This window comes from Phocoena phocoena, chromosome 16, assembly GCF_963924675.1.
Source record: "Phocoena phocoena chromosome 16, mPhoPho1.1, whole genome shotgun sequence".
Lineage (NCBI taxonomy): Eukaryota > Metazoa > Chordata > Mammalia > Artiodactyla > Phocoenidae > Phocoena > Phocoena phocoena.
The window spans coordinates 19,884,020-19,906,173 of record NC_089234.1 but is presented as its reverse complement, the minus strand read 5'-3'; the positions used below and the strand labels follow the sequence as shown (position 1 = coordinate 19,906,173).

The window sequence follows — 22,154 nt, the reverse complement described above, 5'->3', positions numbered from 1 at the left end:
TGACCCAGCCAGCTTTCAGAGATCTCCCACACCTCTGAATTTTACCAAACAATCCACAATGGCATTCATCCATGCTCCCCACCTTGGGTGATGATAACAAATAATACTGGCTAAGACTGACTACTTGCCAATAACTATCTTCATTTCCCCTAATTCTAAGCCCAACAGCAGCTCTGAAAGGTAGCATCCCTCCCATTTACAGATTTAAAAAAAAAAAAGAAGAATCAGCAGCTCAGAGAAGTAAATTACTTACTTACCACCCACCACCCCCCAACCAAGACACCACTGCTCTAAGTGGCAGAGCCGAGATCTGATCTCAGGTCTGACTTTCAAAAGCCCATGCCTGGGCTTCCCTGGTGGCGCAGTGGTTGAGAGCCCGCCTGCCGATGCAGGGGACGCGGGTTCGTGCCCCGGTCCGGGAAGATCCCACATGCTGCGGAGCGGCTGGGCCTGTGAGCCATGGCCGCTGAGCCTGCGCATCCGGAGCCTGTGCTCCGCAACGGGAGAGGCCACAACAGTGAGAGGCCCACATACCGTAGAAAAAGAAAAAAAAAAAGCCCATGCCTTTGCCACACTGCCAAGCAACTGCCCCCCATTCACCTCTACCTTCATCAACCACATAACAGATGTCTCCTACATGCAGGAATCAAACCTATGTTCAAGCCTGGCTCCCCCACTTACTGGCTTTCTTATCTCTTAAATGAAACCAAGTCAAGGTATGTGGAAAAAATGGATAGCTGCCCAAAGATTCACGCCCTTTCCTTACTGTAAAGTCACTGAAGAGCGGTTGGTTTCCCATCCAGGACTTCATTTCCCAGGCCCCCTTGCACCTAGGCGGGATCACATGACTAGTTCTCACCAAGAGAAAAAGGGTGGGAAGTGATACCTGAGTCAGGGCAGTTAAAGATGGACGCACCCTCTCCATACTCCTTCCCTTCCTCCAGCTGGAATGGTGGCATCACATGGATGGAAAGTGCCTGGATCCCTGAATCACTCTTCTTCCTAGTGGAAGAAAGTCACCCACCAACCAGGAACACCCACTCTAGACTGCTACATGAACAAGAAATAAGGCTCTGCAAAACAGTCACTGAAACTTTGAGATGTGTTACCACAGCTAGTGTTACTCTAATTAATACGGTGAATAAAATCACTCCGGGATAAAAATCACTACCTCCGCCCCAGGAGAAAGCCTATTTAAGAAATAAAAACAGGAAGCCAGCTCCTGGAGGAATGGGAGTAGAATCAAAAAGAATTTTGGAAAATTGGAGTCATGTCTTCCAGAAGGAGGAACTATAAACACAGCCAAAAGCTCAAGGTGGCAGAGCCGCCCCCACAAGGATGGGATCTGTGGACTAAGCTGAGCCCAACAGCAGACGAGGGGGCCTCACAGAAGGGGAGGATGAAGAGTTCGGAATTCTCAAAGATGGGGCCAGTTCAGTTCTGGCCCCAGCCAATGATTCTCCTGGTTTGGGGCCAGTCGTGCCAGCAAGTCCCAACATTTGGCTTAGAAGGTACAAGAAAACACCCAGATTACAAGAGAGAATGGACACTTCCTCGCTGAAAAAGTCCCCCTGGGCCCAAACTCATTAATACTACAACCATTGTTCTGAGTTTAAAAGAAAAAAACCTTAGAGTCGAAAGGACAGAGAGGAGCAGACCCCTGGAGTGCCAAGTCCTTGCACAATTACATATTCGGGGTGCGTGTTGTCTCCAACATGCAACAGTGTGTGGGTGTGTGTATTTGTGCTTTGGAAAGTACACAAAGGACAGAATTCAAGACTCCTCTTCATTTCTCTAACACCCTCCCCCTCCCCAACCCGTAGGAGAAATTCCATCAACCCTGAATCTAGCCTGAAACGAAACAGGAACAAGAGCCCCAGAGCACAGCAGCCTCTCTATTACTGAGGAGGCTCCTGCGGCAGGTCACACACAAAGCCAGCACTTCCTGTCCTCACAGTCCTGGCAAGGACCCAGAGTCCCACTTAATAGTCATCCCAACGAGGGCCCTCCTCTCCACAGGACCTGAAACAAGGAACGTGGGGCTTCTCATTTCTTTCTTTGGATGGCACCACAAACCCTCTCAGCTTCCAAACTTCCCAGTTCCCTCGGTCATCTGCCTGCAAGGTCCTCGCTCAATCTATCTACCGCTTCTCCTCCAAATCCTTCCCTTCTTCTCTGCTCCTAAGACCAGCACCCAAGTCCAGGCCCTCTGTACCCCGACGCTGGGATCCTGCACTGGCTTCGGAACAGGCTTCTCAGTTCCCAGTGTCTCCCTTCTCCAATCCACACTGAACACTGCTCCCGTTGATTGCTCGTGTCACTCTCTTATTCAAAGACCTTCAGTGGGTCCCTGCTGTGTAACAGAGACCTAAACTCCTGACTCTGGTGGCTCCTGAGTGGCCTTGACCAGACCCTATTATTCTTTCTTCTTTAGGATTATCATTATTCATGTTCTCCTACGTCCATGGATTTGCCCATGGTATTTCCTGCACCTCTCTACCTATAAGCACCCAAATTCTACCTGTTCACATTCCAGTTTAAATGCATTTCCATCATGAAGCCTTCCTTGACCCTGCCAGCTTAAAATATTCCCTCTCACCTATGAGTTCAGTCCACACTTTAAATCTGCGCTTAGCATTAGAGTAGCCACCAGACACATGTAGCTACCAAGCACTTGAAATGTGGCTAATGTGACTGAGAAACTAAATGTCTGATTTTATTTCAACTAATTTAAATATAAATTTTAAAACTGATGCTCAAGGCTCAGTTATTACAAAACTTTTTAAGTATGTTTAGAACAACTTTGGTATGTAAGGCCACTTTTTCAACTGTAAATTTTATGAAATCTAAATACAGATCAAATATTTCCAATGAACATTCCACATTCAAGTTGAGATGTTTTGTAATGAAATACATACCGGAATTGAAGACTCAGTATAAAAAAAGAAATGTAAACTATCTCACTAATGATTTTTTATACTGATGATGTGATGAAATGATAATATTTTGGACATACTGGGGTAAATAAAATGTATTATTAAAAATAATTTCACTGTTTCTTTTTACTTTTTTTTTACTATGGCTATTAGAATAGTTAAAACTACATATGTGCCTCATATACTTCTACTGGACAGTGCTGATTAAGTTCTTTCCTATGACATTTACTAGTCTCATTTTGTGTTAGATTTGTGACTGGGGCTATCTACTCTTTAACCTCTTTAAGGGAATATTTTCCCTCATTCATTTCTATAATAATAATAATAACAACAACAGAAATAGCAGCTAATATAATGAGACTTATTAGGTGACAGACATGCTTTAAGCATTTATATCTATTAACTCATTTGATCCTAACAACAGCCCTAAGAGATAGATATGTCACTGTCCCATTTTTGCTGGTGGGGAAACTGAGACGCAGAGAGTTTACCTGACACTTAGGAGTTTGAGGTAACTTACTTGAGGTCAAGCAGCTAGTTAAGTGGCAAATCTGCCACCTGAACCCAGACAGTTTCTAGAGCCCATACGCTTACCTGTATGCTAACTGCTTGCCTTTTACATTTGTCCCAATACTTAGCCCTGATATGGTAGTCAGGAAATATGCACCAGACAAGCAAAACACAACTTCCCCCGCCTTGTAAGGCAGATGGCTAAGCTACAGCAATAGAAATGATAACCAAAGATTATAAAAGAAAAATGGAGGGGGGGTAGTGGGGAGGGAAGTGAGAGAGAAGAGGACAGCAAGAGTACAAGAATATAAGTTTGTGAAGCCTAAACAAATAGAGACTTCTGCAATAAAAGTGCCAGCTCATATCAAGCAAGCTTAACTTTTTGTGTTTTCAGGATGTTGCTGGAAAACACATTTTTCCAGGATTAGAGCTTCAACTTCCTCCTTTAGGGAGGAGCCATCCAATTCTGATATTCCAGATCCATTAGCAGGAGGTGAAACACTGAGGGAAAGCCTGGAACATCACTGGGGTTTGGCCAGTGTCACTGCCATTCCCAAAGCTGAATAGGAAATTGCTTTGGGTCTATTAGGTCACACCTAATGTCAAAGACAGAATTTTAAAACATCAATCAGGGCATTAGACCAAAAACCAGCATTATGATACCAAAAAAAGTTGGCTCAGGAACAGCACCCAGGACCAAGAACATCAAGATAAACTTGGCTTGGCTACAAGAACGTCCCCTACCAGTAAACACAGATTTTATCCTAACTCCAGGCAAAAGAAAACTGAAACTGAAATACCAACACTACAAAGCTTCCAGCACACCCTTAACTGGAAACCTTCAAAGGTTACTGCAAGTAATACTCACAGGTCAAATCTTTCCATACAATGAGGCCTCGCCTAGAGGTGAAGGTTCATAAATAAAGCAGAACTAGTAGGAGTTTGGCTCCTGCTCCACAACAGCCTGTGAGACCCTTTCAAAGGAGAGACCCAGTTTCGGAAAACAGTGTGCTAGTGCTATGAGGGTTAATGTTATGTGTCAACTTGACTTGCTAAGGGATTCCCAGATAGCCAGCTGGTAAAACATTATTTCTCGGTGTGTCTGTGAGGTTGTTTCTGGAAAAGATTAACATTTGAAATGGTAGACCCAATAAAGATCGCCCTCACCGATACACATGGGCTGCATCCAATCAGTTGAAAGGCAGAGAATGAAAAACACCACTGGTGAATCCAGCAGAGAATCCATGTGACAGGAGGCCCAAGTCCAAAGGCTGAAGCCTGGGCCAGGCAGGAGAAGAAAAAAGGAGTTCCTTGAGGACAAGGACAAGGTCTGCCCTTCTTAAATGGTGGGATGCCCAGTTCCTCTGCCACTTACACCTCCTCAGGCCCAAGCTATGTTGGCTACCCTACCTACTCATCCAGCCCTTAGTCAAGATGAAACTTTGGTTCCTATGAAGTTGGTGAATCTTGTTCATCTAGAGAACAGAGGTGAATGGAAGAATTCTGTTACCAAAGCCCCGCCCTAAACCCCACCAGTCTCTCCTTACCTCCCCCGCCTACTAAATTTAACATTATACTACACGGCCACCTCAGCTTTCTCACGTGCCAACAGCCCCTTTCTGGCCTGATCTGCTGCTTCTCCTACACTTACACATTGTTCTCCCACCTCCCCCTTCACCCCTTCAACCACTTCTACTTGCCAAACCCTCATCTTCAGGGGCCTCTCCTCTTTACACCTCCGCTTCCTCTCACGTCTTCAAGGAGCAAGTTCAAACCCACTGTGGTACCAAAAGTGCTACTGAAGGTCAACAGACTAAGGAATTCCATGGAACAGAGTCCCTACCCCACTCCTGAGGTGACTGTGGAAATTCCGTGAACATTTAAATCTGAAAAGTGCTGAATACCTCATCTGTTCCTTACAGTTGTACAGTACACACTCAGACGTTAAAGGCCCTGAGAAGTCCTACAGTTAAGAAGCTGTTCAAATGGGCAAAGGACTTGAATAGACACTTCTCCAAAGAAGATACACAAATGGCCAACAAGCACATGAAAGGATGCTCAACATCACTAATCACCAGGGAAACACAAGTCAAAACCACGACATATTACCTCATATCCATTAGGACACCACCATCAAAAAAAAGAAATAACAAGTGCCGGCAAGGATGTAAAGAAATTGGAATTCTTGTACGCTGTTGGGATAAATGTAAAATGGCATGGCCACCATGGGAAACAGTATGGAGGTTCCTGAAAAAATTAAAAATAGAATTACTATAGGATCCAGCAATCCCACTTCAGGTATATATCCAAAAGAACTGAACAAGAGCTCACACATTTACAGATCCATGTTCAGTGCAGCATTATTCACAAGAGCCAAGAGGTGGAAGCAACCTGAATGTTCATAAACAAATGAATAAAGAAAATGTAGTATATGCATACAATGGATTATTATTTAGCCTTAAAAAAGAAGGAAATCCCCTCATAAGCTACAACATGGATGAATCTTGAGGACATTACACTAAGTGAAATAAGCCAGTTACCAAAAGACAATACTGCATGATTCCACTTAGATGAGGCACCTAAGGTGGTCAAATTCTTAGAAAGTAGGATGGCAGTCGGCAGGGACAGGGAGAGGTGTTCAGTGGCTGTAGTTTCAGGTTTGTAAGACGGAAAAGTTCTAGAGATCTGCTGTACAATTATGTGTACGCAGTTAACACTGATGCATTGTACAGTGGTGTGAAAAACAGTTAAATGTTAAGTTTTTTTACCACAATAAAAAAAAAAGGAACTGTTCAGCTCATTTCACTATTTTCTTGACCCCTGACTACATTTTTTGCAGAACACCTTACAAAACACAACAGGAGGGCTTCCCTGGTGGCGCAGTGGTTGAGAGTCCGCCTGCCGATGCAGGGGATGCGGGTTCGTGCCCCAGTCCGGGAAGATCCCACATGCCGCGGAGCGGCTGGGCCCGTGAGCCATGGCTGCTGAGCCTGCGCGTCCAGAGCCTGTGCTCCACAACAGGAGAGGCCACAACAGTGAGAGGCCCGCATACCTCAAAAAAAAAAAAAAAAAAAACACACAACAGGAATGCTGTAGAATACGGTTTGGGAAACTCTGTTCTAAACATCAAAATATCCTGAATGTCGTGCTGTTGCCTCAAATCGTCCAATCCCTTTGGTTATTCATTTCAGCCCTTCATTTGCTCCTGAGGCCAGGAAATCTCCTGTGCCTCCAAGCAGGGGTCCAATCTTGATGCTGTCCCCAGGTTAACACTGGCCTGATATTGTCATGACAATATGGTTTGCCACCGTTGGAGGAGGGGCAGAAAGGAGGTCAGCTAGAGTGGACCTCTTTGGGGAACTTAGCTTCAGCTTACAGTAATACCCTTATCTGCCACCCCCTCCATCATGGCAGACCCTCATCAGTCATGTCAGTGCCACACGTGATCTCACATGTGAGCACGCATGCACACACACACACACACACACACACACGCACACACACGTACTTATACACTCACAGTGACCAAGGGTAAACACCAAGCTACTACACCGATCAAGTTCTCACCCAGGACTCTGGATTTGGAATTAAGGTTCTGGCTCAATCTGGTATCTTGAAAGTAACAGATAAAGAGATATACATGCAGAAACTGTGGGGTGGCCATCTATTCACTATCTACCTTGTTGCCTGAGACAGAAAGAAACTTATCTGCAGCAAGAGCTGAAACCCCTCCCATTCCAGTCCTCCTAGGGGGCCAGCTGCACCCTGCCTTCAGGTTCCACGGGACATCCTACCTGAGGCACAACTCCAGAGAGTACCATTCACAACCTGGAGTTGTGCCAGTGCAGTGGCCCTGCCCCTAAATCCTTATAAAGCAGTATTTTTTTTTTTTTTTTTTTTTTTTTATGCGTTACGCGGGCCTCTCACTGTTGTGGCCTCTCCCGTTGCGGAGGACAGGCTCCGGACGCGCAGGCTCAGCGGCCATGGCTCACGGGCCCAGCCGCTCCGCGGCATGTGGGATCTTCCCAGACCGGGGCACGAACCCGTGTCCCCTGCATCGGCAGGCGGACTCTCAACCACTGCGCCACCAGGGAAGCCCATAAAGCAGTATTTTTATTGCTCAAAGTACTTCAAGGTTGTTTCTATTGCCTGCAACTAAAGAATTCTAGAACACCAGTATTTCTGACTATTGCTTTTTATTTCCTTAGGCTTTTGCCAGATGAACTTACCACCTTGCTTCTGAAAAGCACTCTAAGCTTCCCTGCTTCTCTGCCTTTGCTCCTACTAATCCTTCTATCTAGAATCCCTTCCCCCTTCTCTATTTACCCAACTCTATGCGTCCTTCAAGGCCAAGTTCACATGCCTTCTGTGCCCATGAAGCCTTCCATCACCCTCCCCTCTTACCCTCAAACATTCACAGCCCTCTGCCCAGATTTTCTTGATGTAACATCCACATTCCACCTTGCAATATAGACATGTGTATGCATATCTTAACTCCATCACTGAACTGTGTGCTTCTTGAGACCAGGACCATTCTCATCTTTGTGTCATGTACCATACCTAAGGCAGTGCACATAAAAAAGGCTATAAAAAGTATATGTGTAGGTGACCCTATGGAAGAATAGCACTTTGTATACCGTCTCAGGTCTCTACTAAACCGTAAACACAGGGAGGGCAGGAATTCAAACTTAAATTCGTCTTTGTAACCCTGCAGTACCATGACCATGGTGTAGGCATCCAAACACCTGCTGACTCAATGAGCTAAAAAAGTAAATCCTAGAATCCTTTCGTCCTCTGCTTTTCAGGCCCATCACATGCAGTCTCCACCTCTCTAAACCCGACTCTCCCATAATTAAATCACTCGTGTTCTCAGATATAGAGGGCACTTATTGAAATGCTTCCACCAAAGGCGGTGGCTGGGGGGATGACTGGGGTAATATACAGAATCATCCCTAAAACCTGCTAGAGTGGAGATCCAAGATGAATTTCTGGCTGCCCTTCTGGCTGTGCCAGTGGGACAGGATAGTCTGGATGGGGAGAAGGGAGGTAGGACAGACAATTCTGCTGGGGACATGGTGTGGCAAAGGAGATGGGGTAAAGTGCATCAGCAACAGAGAGGTCCAGACTTCTGCCCCTTCGTTTATCTCCTAATTCTTCCACAATTTATTGAAAGCTAGCTATATACATTGGAAATAAGGAAGCCAGGGCCAAATCAATAAGCATTCAGCGAGACTCTACTGGACACAGGTCCCTGTGCCTAGCCCTGGAGAACATGCTTAGATGTAGGTTGACAACTTGAATCCTACAAACACATTGGGGCTGAGGGAAAGGAATAAAAAGAAACGAGGGGCTGACGAGTTCCATCACCAGCCCATCTCCACTCAGTACCTGGTGGGCATCTCCCGACGGGATGATGTAGGCCTGGATTGGTTCTGTCACATACTCCAGGTTCCTCATGGCTTGTCTCAGCTGCCGAAGCAGCTCCGAAGTTACCTTTGGAGCCATTCTGCTGTCTGCAACAACAGGAGAGTTTGTACCAAAACCAGACTGCTCCACGCCACTCAATGACTAGTTAAGTACCAGAGTGGTACATTTGTTATAACTGATGATCTATATTGACACATCACGATCCCCCGAAGTCCACAGTTTACATTAGGGTTCACTGTTGGTGCTGTATACTCTATGGGTTTTGACAAATGTATAATGACACGTATCCATCATTATGATTTAATAGTTTAATAGTTTTCATTGCCCTAAAAATCCTCTCTGCTCAGTCTATTCATCCTTCTTTCCCCTCCCCCCAATCCATTGGAATGACTAATCTTTTTACTGTCTCCATAGTTTTGCCTTTTCCAGAAAGTCATATTGTTGTAATCTTACAGTATATAGCCTTTTCAGATAGGCTTCTTTCACTTAGCAATATGCATTTAAGATTCCTCCATGTCACTTCATGGATTAATAGCTCATCTCTTTTCATTGCTGAATAATATTTCATTGTCTGGATGTACCACAGTTTGTTTAGTCATTCACAAACTGAAGGACACCTTGGTTGCTCCCAAGTTTTGGTGATTATGAATAAAAATAAAACATCCATGTTGCAGGTTTTTCTGTAGACATAAGTTTTCAATTCCTTTGGATAAATACCAAGGAACATGATTGCTGGATCACATGGTAAGAGTATATTTGGTTTTGTAAGAAACTACCAAAATGTCTTCTAAAGTGGTTGTACCATTTTGCATTCCCACCATTAATGAATGCAAGTTCCTGCTGGTCCACATCCTAGCCACCATTTGTTGTTGTCAGACTTTTGGATTTTGCCAACCCATTTTTTAAACAAATAAAAAATACCTGACTTAACCAAAAACATCCTAATGTACAATGCTGTAAGTAATATACGTTGAGGCTATTGTACTACAGGTTATCCTGCAGTACAGAATTTACACCCTGGCTCACTGTGGCTTGTACTCTGCTAGGTATAGATCCTTTTTTTGGTTTTTTTCTTTAGCATTTTTATCTGCTGCTTCTCCATCATCACCAGCACCTTAGGCTATAAAAGCCTCAGTCTTTATGGTTATCTCCAACAGATTCCCCTACGAGGTACCATACTACTACTCTTGGGACTCACTGAAAAAGTGCTCCATTTTATTCATAATCTGCAAGGGCAGCTTCAACTGCTGGCCTCAGGGCTCCCACTCAGAAGTCTCCAAAACACAGAAGTACTCAAAGAGAGAGACAATGGAAATGGTCCTATTCATGATTCAAACATGTCCATGATCCCTGCATTACAGATGCTTCTGAATACTTTTCAGAGGGACATCCTTTCCTTTTGTCTGACCTACTGAGCCTATAATTTCTCATGTACTTGAAAAAGAGGGATCAGAAGTATCTAATCTGACCTAAATTTATATGTCAATACCTTCATTGGGTTCGAAATGAAGCCTATTATGACCTCATAAGCTTGCCAGCATCTGAAAACTTTATTATGACGTCTTTCAGGAGCTTCAGAATAAATCTGTGTTTCCGAACCATATTTCTGAGCAATTTAACATTTTTAAAAGTCACGCAAAAACGCAGACATCCTTTGGAGCAGTATTCCAACCTCGGCCGCACATAAGAACTACCTGGGGAACTTATTTAATTAGTCTGGAGTAGAGCCTGAGCATCTGGAATTTTAAAAAGCAACTATATGACAGCAGCCAGTATATTTTCTTTCAAGATCATTAATTTCCTCATAGAATTTGGCTTCTATTTGGGCACATCCTGACTTAACAGATTTTGATGGCACTGACTGGGTGTTTATAGCACTGACTGTAGTATGGATCGATATTTTGTTACTGACTTGATCAATGAAGTCAACAGAACTAATGGCAAGCACAAAATCCTCAATTACAAACTGAAAACCATCAAAGGCAAAATGGAGCCGGTCAAAGACATCCTCTGCCTCCTGGTCACCACAACCGGCCTCCTCAACACCACATTCTGACCTTCATCACCATCTCCTGCCTCATCATTACATTCCTCCTCTTGACTGGCCTCCCCAGAATCACCAGCAACCTCAGTTTCACTCCACTATAGTGGCATCTTCGCACTTCCCTCCACAATGCCACCTGCCCCCCTCACCACTATCAACATTTCCCCTGCGCCTTCCTTCCTCATCCTTCATGCCCTTCATATTTGGTCAGTGTCCTGAGTCTGATGCAGCCACCTGTCACCTATATCAGACCCAATGAAAGAACTCCCAATACCACAACTAACAGATAAGATGTGATAAGGGGTGGGAAGCAGCCGCATAGCACAGGGAGATCAGCTCGGTGCTTTGTGACCGCCTGGAGGGGTGGGATAGGGAGGGTGGGAGGGAGGGAGATGCAAGAGGGAAGAGATATGGGAACATATGTATATGTATAACTGATTCCCTTTGTTATAAAGCAGAAACTAACACACCATTGTAAAGCAATTATACCCCAATAAAGATGTTAAAAAAAAAAGATGTGATAAGGGGCAGTGGCTGAGGTAACGAATGGGCTGTGGCAGTGGAAGCACCTATCAAGGAGGAGGATACAATGGGCAAAGGTGGCTGAGGGAGAGGTGGCCACAGGCCAACAGGCCTTAAAAGTGACTGAATGGGTGAGCAGCAAGAGCTGAGGAGGAGACAAAGCAGGTATAATTATAAGACCCAGCCACTGAGGTGGCAGCAGCTGAAATGAGTCAAGATGGCGGAGGTGAAAATTATGGCTGGTGATCCTCATAGGGTAATTTTTATGAGGATTAAATGGGCTACTATATACTAAGCACTTAGAAACAGGGCCTGGCATATAGTAAATGTTGTGTTTGCAATTACTAGAGGTAGATACACAATTAACTAACTATGAAAGCAACGTGATAAATGGTGCATTAGGTGTATATATTGCTTCTCCTTAAGGCAGAGACCATGTCATCTTCATCTCTGAATCCACGTATCTAGCCAAGCACCTAACATATGCATACACTCACTCAAAGATGGCTGAATATCACAACTTTGTGTCTATGATCTTTTCAGACTCAGCATAACAGTAATGAATCTTCAGTGAAAGAAAGCTAGGATCCTAGAAGATGCTGTATAATAGCATCTGCTCATTCCATATCCCATTACTTTTCAGAAATGTTAGAAGCAGCCAAGAGCTAATCAGGGTGTGCAGGGAAGCGGGGAGCCAAGAACAACAAACCTAGGCCATGATGTAAAATTAGCCCATACATTGCCAGGCATTTTAAAATCATGCTTTAAAAAGAATGACTCATTTGAAAGTCTCTTGCATATGTGGGTCTGCTTTTAGACATAAGCTCCTAAACCTTCAGCCTTTATCACAAACAAAAGACTTTTCACTGCTTGGAAGTACATGAAGAGCACACCCTATTTACCTCACTGGGTGGCTAGGAGAAGTTAACATGACAGCATGTGTGAAAGCTCCATGCACAGCATCTGATACATTGTAGAAGCTCAAGAAATATTATTTGAATCTGAATCTGAAGCACCAGCTGGGATTCCTCCATGCCTTGTTATAAGAAGAGAAGGGACTAGTTTACTCCAATTTCAGCATCTTAACGTTTGTACAGATGCCAAGCTGCTTTTCCAGCATCCACAGCTTTAGAGATGGTGGTTTGTTTCTCTGTCCCACTGCTGAGCAAGGGCCAAGGGCTTTACATACATTAGTGGTTAATTCTCACAATAATCCCCCCCAGGGAGATTTCACTATTCCCATTTTACAGATAAATAAACAGGAATTAAATCCTTGCCCAAATCAGCTGGGTCATCAGGACCAGGACCCAAGCTCTAGCCAATCACCAAGCCCACGCTCTATTAGATCATATTATCTAGGGGACATAACAGAGGCTCTCTTAAAGCATTCTAAGACCAAAGGAATCGAAACAAGTGGGCTCCAGTTTCCAGCTGGGATTTACAACCTCAGACAACTGAAGCTTTCCAGTTTCCAGCTGGGATTTACAACCTCAGACAACTGAAGCTCCCTGAACCTCTATTTCTTCATATGTAATAAAAAGAAACGTAAGTTCTCTTCAAACTCTAAATTCAATTATTCTATCACTTTTCCCTTTCCTACTTCCTCTGTTTCCCATTCCTTCCTCTCCTCCCTCCTAACACGGCCCCAAATGTGTTGGATACACCTACATTTTTAAAGAAAAAGGACCTAAAACTGGATGTAGCTGCAGCATTGACCTTCCAAAGAAAGATCCGTTATGGTTTCTAATGTGCTTCACAGGATTGATTTTTTCAGTCAACTAGAAGGAAACACTATAGTTCTCCTGGGTAGCCCACAGAAAAGCACCAGTTTACATGGGCCAGAAATATAGAAATACACCACTTTTCAGAATTCAGGTTTCTGGCAACCCAATAATATAACTAACCAGTCCTGGGAAGAGGATACGGTTCCAGAAAATTTTCCCAAAAAGATTTTCCTGAATGCCCATTCAATTTATAAAGCACAATAATACACCATAAACTTTTCTTATTTCATAGTCTTATGATGAAAACTGAAAGCTAATCTCTAAGGTGGTCAATAAAGGATTACATTAGAAATTAGAAAAATCAGAATAGGACTTTTTCAATAACAACCTGTCTCTACCTCTACCACCACCATCACCACCATCCCAAGAACAAGAAATGCAAAAACCATAACTCTAACTTTCTACTGAAAAATAGCTATACACACACACACACACACACACACACACACACACACACACATAAAAACAATAACCAACAACCCGGGAAACCAAAAGACAAAATGGTTTTTAATTTCCAGATATATATCCCTTCATCCCCACGCATGATCAATTATTAATCCCTTACCCTCTCTTCTCTCCCAACTTGGTGTTGGGGTGAGGGAACCCAAAATCCTTTTGAGATGTTCCATCTCAGTAACAGACAAAATTATTACCTGTTTCTACACCTGGGTCTCCTGAGTGTGTCGCCTCGTTAGGTTCAATTATTCTTAGATTTTTCAGCTGAAAATCCTGGTAGTTTGCCCTAAGGAAGAGAAAGAACAGGATATTGCAGACTTTGACCTTAGTAACCGTGGCAAGGCTTAGTCAGAGAGGAACATCAACTTGACTTAGCCGTTTTCCTTCGTGAGTCAGAAGAACTCTCAACCCAGTATCAGTGATGAAATAAGTTTCAGATAAAACTTGCAGATACAACAAGACCATTGGCAGGTAAACCTTCTCAGTCTCAATCTCTAATTCATGATTTCTCTTCAGCTATGTCTAATCTCCTGTTTAACTAGTCTAAAAATATTTTATTTGCAATGACTATATTTTTCACATGTACAGTTCTATTTGGTTCTTTTTCAAATTTGCCTGTCCTTTCTTCATGGTGTCATATTCCTTCACTATGGTTTCTATTCCTTCTCTTAGCTTTAATTATTTGGGGCCCTTATTTTAAAATTCATTTCAGACCCTCCATTAGAAGGTCTTGGAATAATAATCCTCAAGTTTGCTTGGTCTGCTGGCTCCCTCTTGATGGGTCATTCTTTTTCTTATAGACTCACAGACTATTTTATCTATGAGAATGAGACGTATCCTGGATTGTACAAGCACTACTGTCACTGTTGTTTGCTTCTGAGATTAATTTTCACTTTAACTTCTTAGCAAGGAAATTTACATACAAGTGTCCTGTCCTCATACAAGGATAGTCTGGTGCCGTGGACCCCAACTACGAAGGCCTACAGTGTGTATAATCCCTCAGAATATGTATATATCCTGGATTGTACAAGCACTGCTGTCACTGCTGTTTGCTTCTGAGATTAATTTTCACTTTAACTTCTCAGCAAGGAGATTTACATACAAGTGTCCTGTCCTCATACAAGGATAGTCTGGTGCTGTGGACCCCAACTACGAAGGCCTACGGCATGTATAATCCCTCAAGGCTCAGTTTACCAGATGCCATGAAGGCTTTAAGCTCCCCTACATTTCTGGCACCTGAGGACTTCTCTTTCTTTCAAGCCCATTCAGTCAACAAATATTTACTGAATTACTGAAAATCTTCTATAATCCAGGCCCTATTCTAGACACGACAGTGAACAAAACAGAGAACATCTCTGACCTCAAGAGGTTTACATGGTGGGGCAGGGGAAAGCAGGAGGATCCTAGAAGGGGAGGATATAGGAGGAGAGGCAACAGACACAAGAAAACAGTCTAACAGGCAGTATGTGTTCTATGAAAAAAAGTCAAGCAGGGCAAGGGGAAGACAGTGTCAGAGAGGTAAGAGGAAAGGTTATTTTAGATGGGGTTGCCAGGCAAGGCCTCTTTACTAACAGATGACATTTTAGCAGAGACCTAAAAAAAAGTGAGGGATGGAGCCATGTGGATGTCTAGGGGAAGAACACTCCAGAAAAGGGGAACAGCAAGTGCAAGGGCCCTAAAGCATGGTATACCTGAAGGAAAGCAAGGAGGCCAGTGTGGTATTGATGTGTGTGTTGGAGGACAGGGAGGTAAGCGGTTAGGAGACAAGATCAGAGGCAACAAGGAGCCTGTTGTTGGCTATAGAAAGGGTTTTAGATTTTATTCAGCTATGAACTTAAAAATAGTTTTAATTTTACCACACTTGTATGTGCTTAGACCACCACACAGCCAGACATTTTCACCAGTCACTCCAGGCCTGCTCTTAGATGGCTGCTACTTTAATTTACTTGGACAGAATGAGGTGTCCTTTACTGGGGGAACTGTATATTCTTTCATTAAAAAGTAAGGTACCTAAATATTTCTTATAAATATAAATGCAAATATCCTCAACAAAATACTAGCAAACTGAATCCAGTAAGATATAAAAGGATCACACACCATCACCAAGTGGAATTTATCCCAGGTATTCAAGATTGGTTCAACATATAAAACTTAATGTAATACACAATGTCAATAGAATAAAGAACAAAAACTACATCATCATCTCAATAAACACAGAAAAAGCATTTGACAAAATCCAACACCCCTTCATGATGAAAATACTCAACAAACTAGAAAAGGAGAAGTTCCTCAGTCTGATCAAGAATACTACAAAAGCCATGGCTAACATCAACCTTAATGTCAAAAGGCTGAATGCTTTCTCCCTAAGATCAGGAACAAAATAGAGATGTCCACTCTTGCTACCTCTAGTCAAGATTGTGCTGGAGGTCCTATCCAGGGCAATAAGGCAAGAAACTAAAACAAAAGCCATCCAGATTAGCAAAAAGGAAGTAAAACTATCTCTACTGCAAATGGCATTATCTTCAATATAGAAAATCCTAAAGAATCCACACAAAAAATCAGAACTAGCAAACAAGCTCATCAAGAATGCAGGATACAGGGCATTCCCTGGTGGTCCAGTGGTTAGGACTCCACACTTCCACTGCAGGGACACGGGTTCGATCCCTGGTTGGGGAACTAAGATCCTGCATGTCATGTAACGTGGCCAATAAAAGAAGAAGAAGAAGAAGAATGCAGTATATTAAATCAATATACAAAAATCAGTTGTATTTCTACATACTTGCAATGGACAATGCAAAAATGAAATTAAGAAAAGTTCATTTATGACAGCATCAAACCAATAAATACCTAGGAATAAATTTAACAAAAGAGGTAAAAAACCTATACTCTGAAAACTACAAAGCATTTTGTAAGAAATTAAAGAAGACCTAAATAAATGGAAAGACTTTCCATGTTCATGGGTTGGAAGACAATATTGTTAAAATGGCAATACTCCCCCAAATAATCTACAGATTCAATGCAATTCCTATCCAATTCTGGCTGGCTTCTATGTAGAAATTTACAAGCAGATCCTAAATTCATACGGAAATGCAAGGAATCCAGAATAACCAAAACAATCATGAAAAAGAACAAAGTTGAAGGATTCACCCTTCCTGATTTCAAAACGAATAAACCTACAGTAATCAAGACAGTGTGGTACTGGCAAAAGGATAGACTTATAGATCAATGAAATGGAATTCAGAAATAAACCGTCACATTTACCGCCAATTTTTTACAAGGGTACCATTCAATGGAGAAAACTATAGTCTCTTCAACAAATGATGATGGGACACCTGGATATTCACATGTAGAAGAACCAAGCTGACCATCTACCCTCACACTATATACAAAACTTAACTCAAAATGGATCACACAGACATAAATGTTTTTTTAGAAGAAAACACAGGCATAAATCTGCCTGACCTTGAATTAGGCAATGATTTCTTAGATATGACATCAAAAGCACATGCCCCAAAACAAAAATAAATAGACTGGACTTCACTAAATTAAAGACTTTTATGCTTCAAAGGATACCATAAAGAAAGTGAAAAGACAACCCATAAAATGAGAAAATATGTGCAACTCATATATATGATAAGATTCTAGTATCCAGAGTATATAACTATTACAACTCAAAAATAAAAAGACAAATATTACAATTTTTAAATGGTCAAAGGCTTTAATAGATATTTCTCCTAAGAAGATATACAAGTGGCCAATAATCACATGAAAAGATTTTCAACATCATCATTCATTAGGGAAATGCAAATCAAAACCACAATGAGATACCACTTCACATCCACCAGGAAGATTATAATTAAAAACAAACAAACAAATAAAAAAAAACAGACAGTAACAAGTATGGGCAAGGATGTGGGAAAATTGGGACACCCAGACATTGCTGGTAGGAATGTAAAATGGTATAATAGCTTTGGAAAATTGTCTAGCATTCCTGAAAAGATTAAATACAGAGTTAGCCTATGACCCAGCAATTCCACTCCTAAGTGCATACCGAAGAAAACTAAGTCCACATAAAAGCTTACACACAATCAGCCTTTATTGCCTTTGTGCTTCTGTCTGTATTCCAACCCCCTTCCCCCCACTGGATCCTGCTGGAAGCGGCCTGGTCTGTTTCCGAGGCCCGGGTTCCTGTTCCGCTAACCCAACTCTCTAGTCACGTTTGCTTGGCTGTGTAACCAAATAGTTGGGATCACAGAAGAAGTCCCCTTCCCTGCGTGCCAGCACAGAGGCTGTGACTGCCACCCCAGTTCCCTGCCAAGTGCCCTGTGCCCGAACCCGTCCCCGGCGTTGCACTGCGTGAGTTATGAGGTGCCTTTCCCGGAACCCTCCTCTCGCTTGGACCCAAGAGAGACAACAGCTCTGGCTGGGGCTCTTGGTTTTGAGAGGGTCTGGACTGGTTTGGATGCTTTAAAATAGATTTTTTAGTTCAGTAGTGCTTATGGGAGACACGGGAATAGAACTTCAGTGTGAGACTTGGGTGATGGGAAGGTTAAATATTGGTCTTTATTATTTTTTTTTTGCTTTGCTATTGTTACCACTTTTGTCTCCATGTTAAAATGCCCAAAATGGAAAAAAAAAAAAAAAAAAGCTTACACACAAATGTTCATAGCAGCATTATTCATAATGGCCAAGAAGTAGAAACAACCCAAACATCCATCAATTGATGGATAAATAAAAGTGGTCTAAACACACAATGGAATATTATTTGGCAATAAAAAGGAATAATTACTGACACATGCTACATCACAGTAAACCTGGAACACATTTTATGCTAAGTGAAAAAAGCCAGTCAAATTAGACCATATATTGTTTGATTCCATATTCAGTGTCCAGAATGGGCAAATCCATAGAGACAGAAAGTAGATTAATGGTTGCCTAGGGCAGCGGTGGAGTTGGGGAAATGAGGAGTGACTGCAATGTGTACAGGGTTTCTTCTGTGGAGGATTAAAATGTTCTAAAAGTTGACCGTGGTAATGGTTGTACAACTCTGGGAATATTCTCAAAACCACTTAATTGTACTTTTTAATAGGTGAATTGTGTGGTACATGAATTATATCTCAATAAAGCTGTTATATTTTACAAAGTAAGAAACCTCCTTTTCTCGGACAGCGATACAAGTCATATTCTCACCTGATCTCCCTTGACTTCATAGGCACATTTACAAGATGGTGAGCCAAGGAAGTCAATTTCTCTATCTATTCAAATTTAACTGGTGCCAGTGACTGGTTCAGACACAGGACAAGAGAGCTGGAGGGAGGTTATTCAGAAGTAGCCCTATTCATTCACTTCACAAGAGAAGAAACAAAGATAACTTGCCACAGGCCGTACACATCAGGAGCTGCAAAGCCAAGACCAGAAATCAGGTCTGACAGCTGATGCTCACAGAGAACTTGAGTTTAAGCTCTCTCTGTCAGCATCACCACCTCCACCTGCCTGTAAGGATCAAACAAGCCACAAAGCAGCTAAACATTAAAATGGTCATGCTCCTGTCATACCCTGGTCTCTGCAGAGTCCAAGATCCATCTACCCTTCACTTACTTGGACAGACACATTCTCAGACTCTCAGTCAAAGCAGGGCTATCATTAAATGTTAGAGCTAGAATATACCTCAGGGATGATCCAGCTCAGCTCCTCCCTCTAGAAAGAAACTGAGAAACAGAGATCACACAATTTGCTCAAGGCCTCGGGGCTACAGGATGACACAGCTAGAACTGGAGTCCAGGCCTGCCAACCTCCAGCTCAGTGCTCTTCTCCTGACCAGGACTTCTTCAGTCTACACCTTCTCAGTGTCATGATGTGCCATGAGATGGGTAAGAAGAAAGAAGCATGCAGAGAACTTCCTATTCAATCTTTTTATAAGATGGTTATGGCACATTTTTCTCCATCTCTCTTTTAAAAGAACTCCCCGCAGTGTTGTTACCCTCCCCCTTCCCCCAGTCCATGATGAGAATCGTACATGTATATCATTCAGGATGGGGCAAAACAAGGACCAAAATGCTCAATCATGCCCTGTGAGGTGAGACAAGGGGAGAATGGAACAAGTTCTAGGATGAAGAAGTGGGCAATGTTATTTTGCCTACCCAGAATCCAACCCTCCTTCTTTTGATCAGAGCACCTAGGTTTTCCTTCTGAGAACGTCTCTTCTCCACCTTCAGTCCACAGAGTTGGAATGAGTCTCACCCACTCACCCACCAAGTACTGGGACCCAGACCTGCTCATTCCATCCCTCCAAATCACAATGATCGGTTCAGGGATGGACATTAGGATCAAATCAGTCCAGCGAGGATCAGATCTGGAATTTCTGCTCCAACCACTGGGTAAAAGGGCTCTATTTCTGCGGGGGCTGTCAGACTACAACTGTCATAACTGGCCAAAGGAGAAAGTCTGCCTGAGAATGAAGCCAACACTGAAGAAATCAGAGCCAAGAGGTGTAAGAAAGAAGCCAAGTCTGATGCCAGTGTGGTCTCGTGGACTCAGCTGCACTAGAAGCCAGCTCACCCCCTTACATAAGTCCATTTGAGTTTAGTTTCCATCACCTAAACTAAGTCATGTTTACACTGAATGGCACTCAAATTCTGCCATTAGGGGAGGTGCCTGGGGCAAATGGCCTCCCTTCTCTCAGCCTCTCAATTGCCTCTTGTGTGAGGTAAGGAGGCTCTCTCAGCTGATACTGAAAGACCCTTCTACCCTTAAAATGTTGTGATTCTATGAATCCAGCAAAGACCAACTTGGTCCTCAAAGGCTACTTCCTCAAAGGCTACTTCTCGGCCTATAAGTTTCTAGAAAGAGAACTCATTATCCACTTGCCTGACCCCACTTCCAGCACTTAACACACAGGCAGCTCCTTCCCCATGCAGGTTAGCCGCACATCAGACACCCTTTCACCGAGCGGGCAGGTCCTCTACTCATCCCCAACATGCTGTGGCAAGGCCAAGTCCAGGTCAAGGTCAGCTTGGGATCTGTCCACTCACAAATACAAGCACAAGCCATGGTCTGTGTTCAGCAAGTGAGTCTGGTCATGCTGTCCAGCCTCTTCATTCAAGTTGCAACTGTTCAGAGGACAGCTGATCCCGTGTGGATTGCCAGGGAGTTTGGCTTCTGGCCTTTGTGACATCTCAACGTATCTCTCAGTCTCCCATTTTGTCAGCTGCTCTGGTAAGTATACCCTGGTTGTGGCAGAAGCACAGGCTGAAAGCCGTTTAATGTGAAACCAGAGGATTATCCTTCTCACCTCCCTGAATCCAGGGAGAACCCAGGGCAGGTTACTGGTGGGATTTTCCTGGAGATTATGCCCAAGTATTCCCGTACACAGCCTCTGAAACCATCTAGGTGGGAAGGGCCGCGGCTGCCGATCCTAGTGGCGGTGACAGATCAGGAAGACGAACTGAAGGTGTCATACTGTCATACTGTAATTTGAGAATTAGATTCCCAGGGTAGAGGGGCGAGGGCAGGGGCTCGCCCGCCTCCCCGAACCCCGGGAGGGGCCCGGAGGGGTCAACTTCCTGCCACAGCGGGGCCTCTGGCCGGGCCGGGGAGGGGGCTGCGATGGCCACCGCCCCCTCAGGCCGAGCGCCGCAGCTCCGCACACACACTTGTCCGGGGACCCGGCTCGGGCTGCCCGGGGATGCCCGCGACCCCGCCGGAAACGAACCGGAACTTGCCCGGCTGCATGGCTCCCTCCCCGTGGCCTCGCTCGCGGGGGCTCCGGTCAGCCCCGGCCGGCGCCCGACTGCGGTGGGCAGCCCGCCGCTCCTCACCCGCTCGTCCCTGCCCTCCAGAGTGCAACATGCGCGCTCGGGGCCGGGGGTGGCGCGCGCTGCCCGGACACCGGCTCCGCGGCAGAGTGCCCTCACCTTACTCGCGGTGCCTTTCTGGAGGCTGCCATTCGGCGGTGACGTACCCCGGCCCACGTCACAGCAGCGCAGACCAGCTGATCTCCCGTGGACCTGCGAGAGGGAAGGAGGCCGGCCTCGCCCGCCTCTGTGACGTACGCCCGCGCCGCGGCCCCGCCCACCCGCAGGCACCCGCCCACCCGCCCTCCAGACCGCCCCACCCCCCGGGACCCGTCTGCGTTCCCATCCCAGCCCGCATCGCGTCTTTCCTTGAGGCGAGCGAGAGGGTGGAGGCTGTGCCGCGGCGCGTCAGTTCTGTTCATTTTTCTCGCCATTCCCCAAGGAGGAAAAAGAAGGACTTTGTCGGCTGAAGGGGCTGCGGCGCGATGAGCTGCCCTTCAGGGATGTTCTAGCTTTTAGGAGGACGTGGCCGGTTCTGGAAGTACCTCAGCACGACCTCACTTCCTGAAGCTTTACTATATCCCCCAGATCACTTATACAGGCAAAATCCCGCTGCACACTCCACTTGGATAGCCAATAGGCTCCTCAGACTTACAATGTCCGAACGGCACTCCTGGCCCAA

The 22,154-nt window shown here is 44.2% G+C and overlaps 1 protein-coding gene across 4 annotated transcripts in view; it reads right to left on the bottom strand.

Moving 5' to 3' along the window:
- The window catches only part of XPNPEP1 (X-prolyl aminopeptidase 1), a 55,421-nt gene extending 33,726 nt beyond the window's left edge, over nucleotides 1-21,695 (bottom strand). The window contains exons 1-3 of one of the 4 annotated variants that reach the window (XM_065894706.1): nucleotides 21,593-21,695; nucleotides 13,877-13,965; nucleotides 8,835-8,959 (exon numbers count right to left, since the gene is read on the bottom strand). In XM_065894706.1, the coding sequence (XP_065750778.1) occupies nucleotides 8,835-8,959; nucleotides 13,877-13,965; nucleotides 21,593-21,624 (246 nt within the window). In that variant the 5' untranslated portion in view covers nucleotides 21,625-21,695. Of the gene's footprint in view, nucleotides 1-8,834; nucleotides 8,960-13,876; nucleotides 13,966-21,047; nucleotides 21,065-21,592 lie in introns of those variants that run through there. The other 3 variants (XM_065894711.1, XM_065894708.1, XM_065894707.1) reach the window with 3 other exon arrangements.
- Between the last annotated feature and the right edge of the window lie 459 nt (nucleotides 21,696-22,154).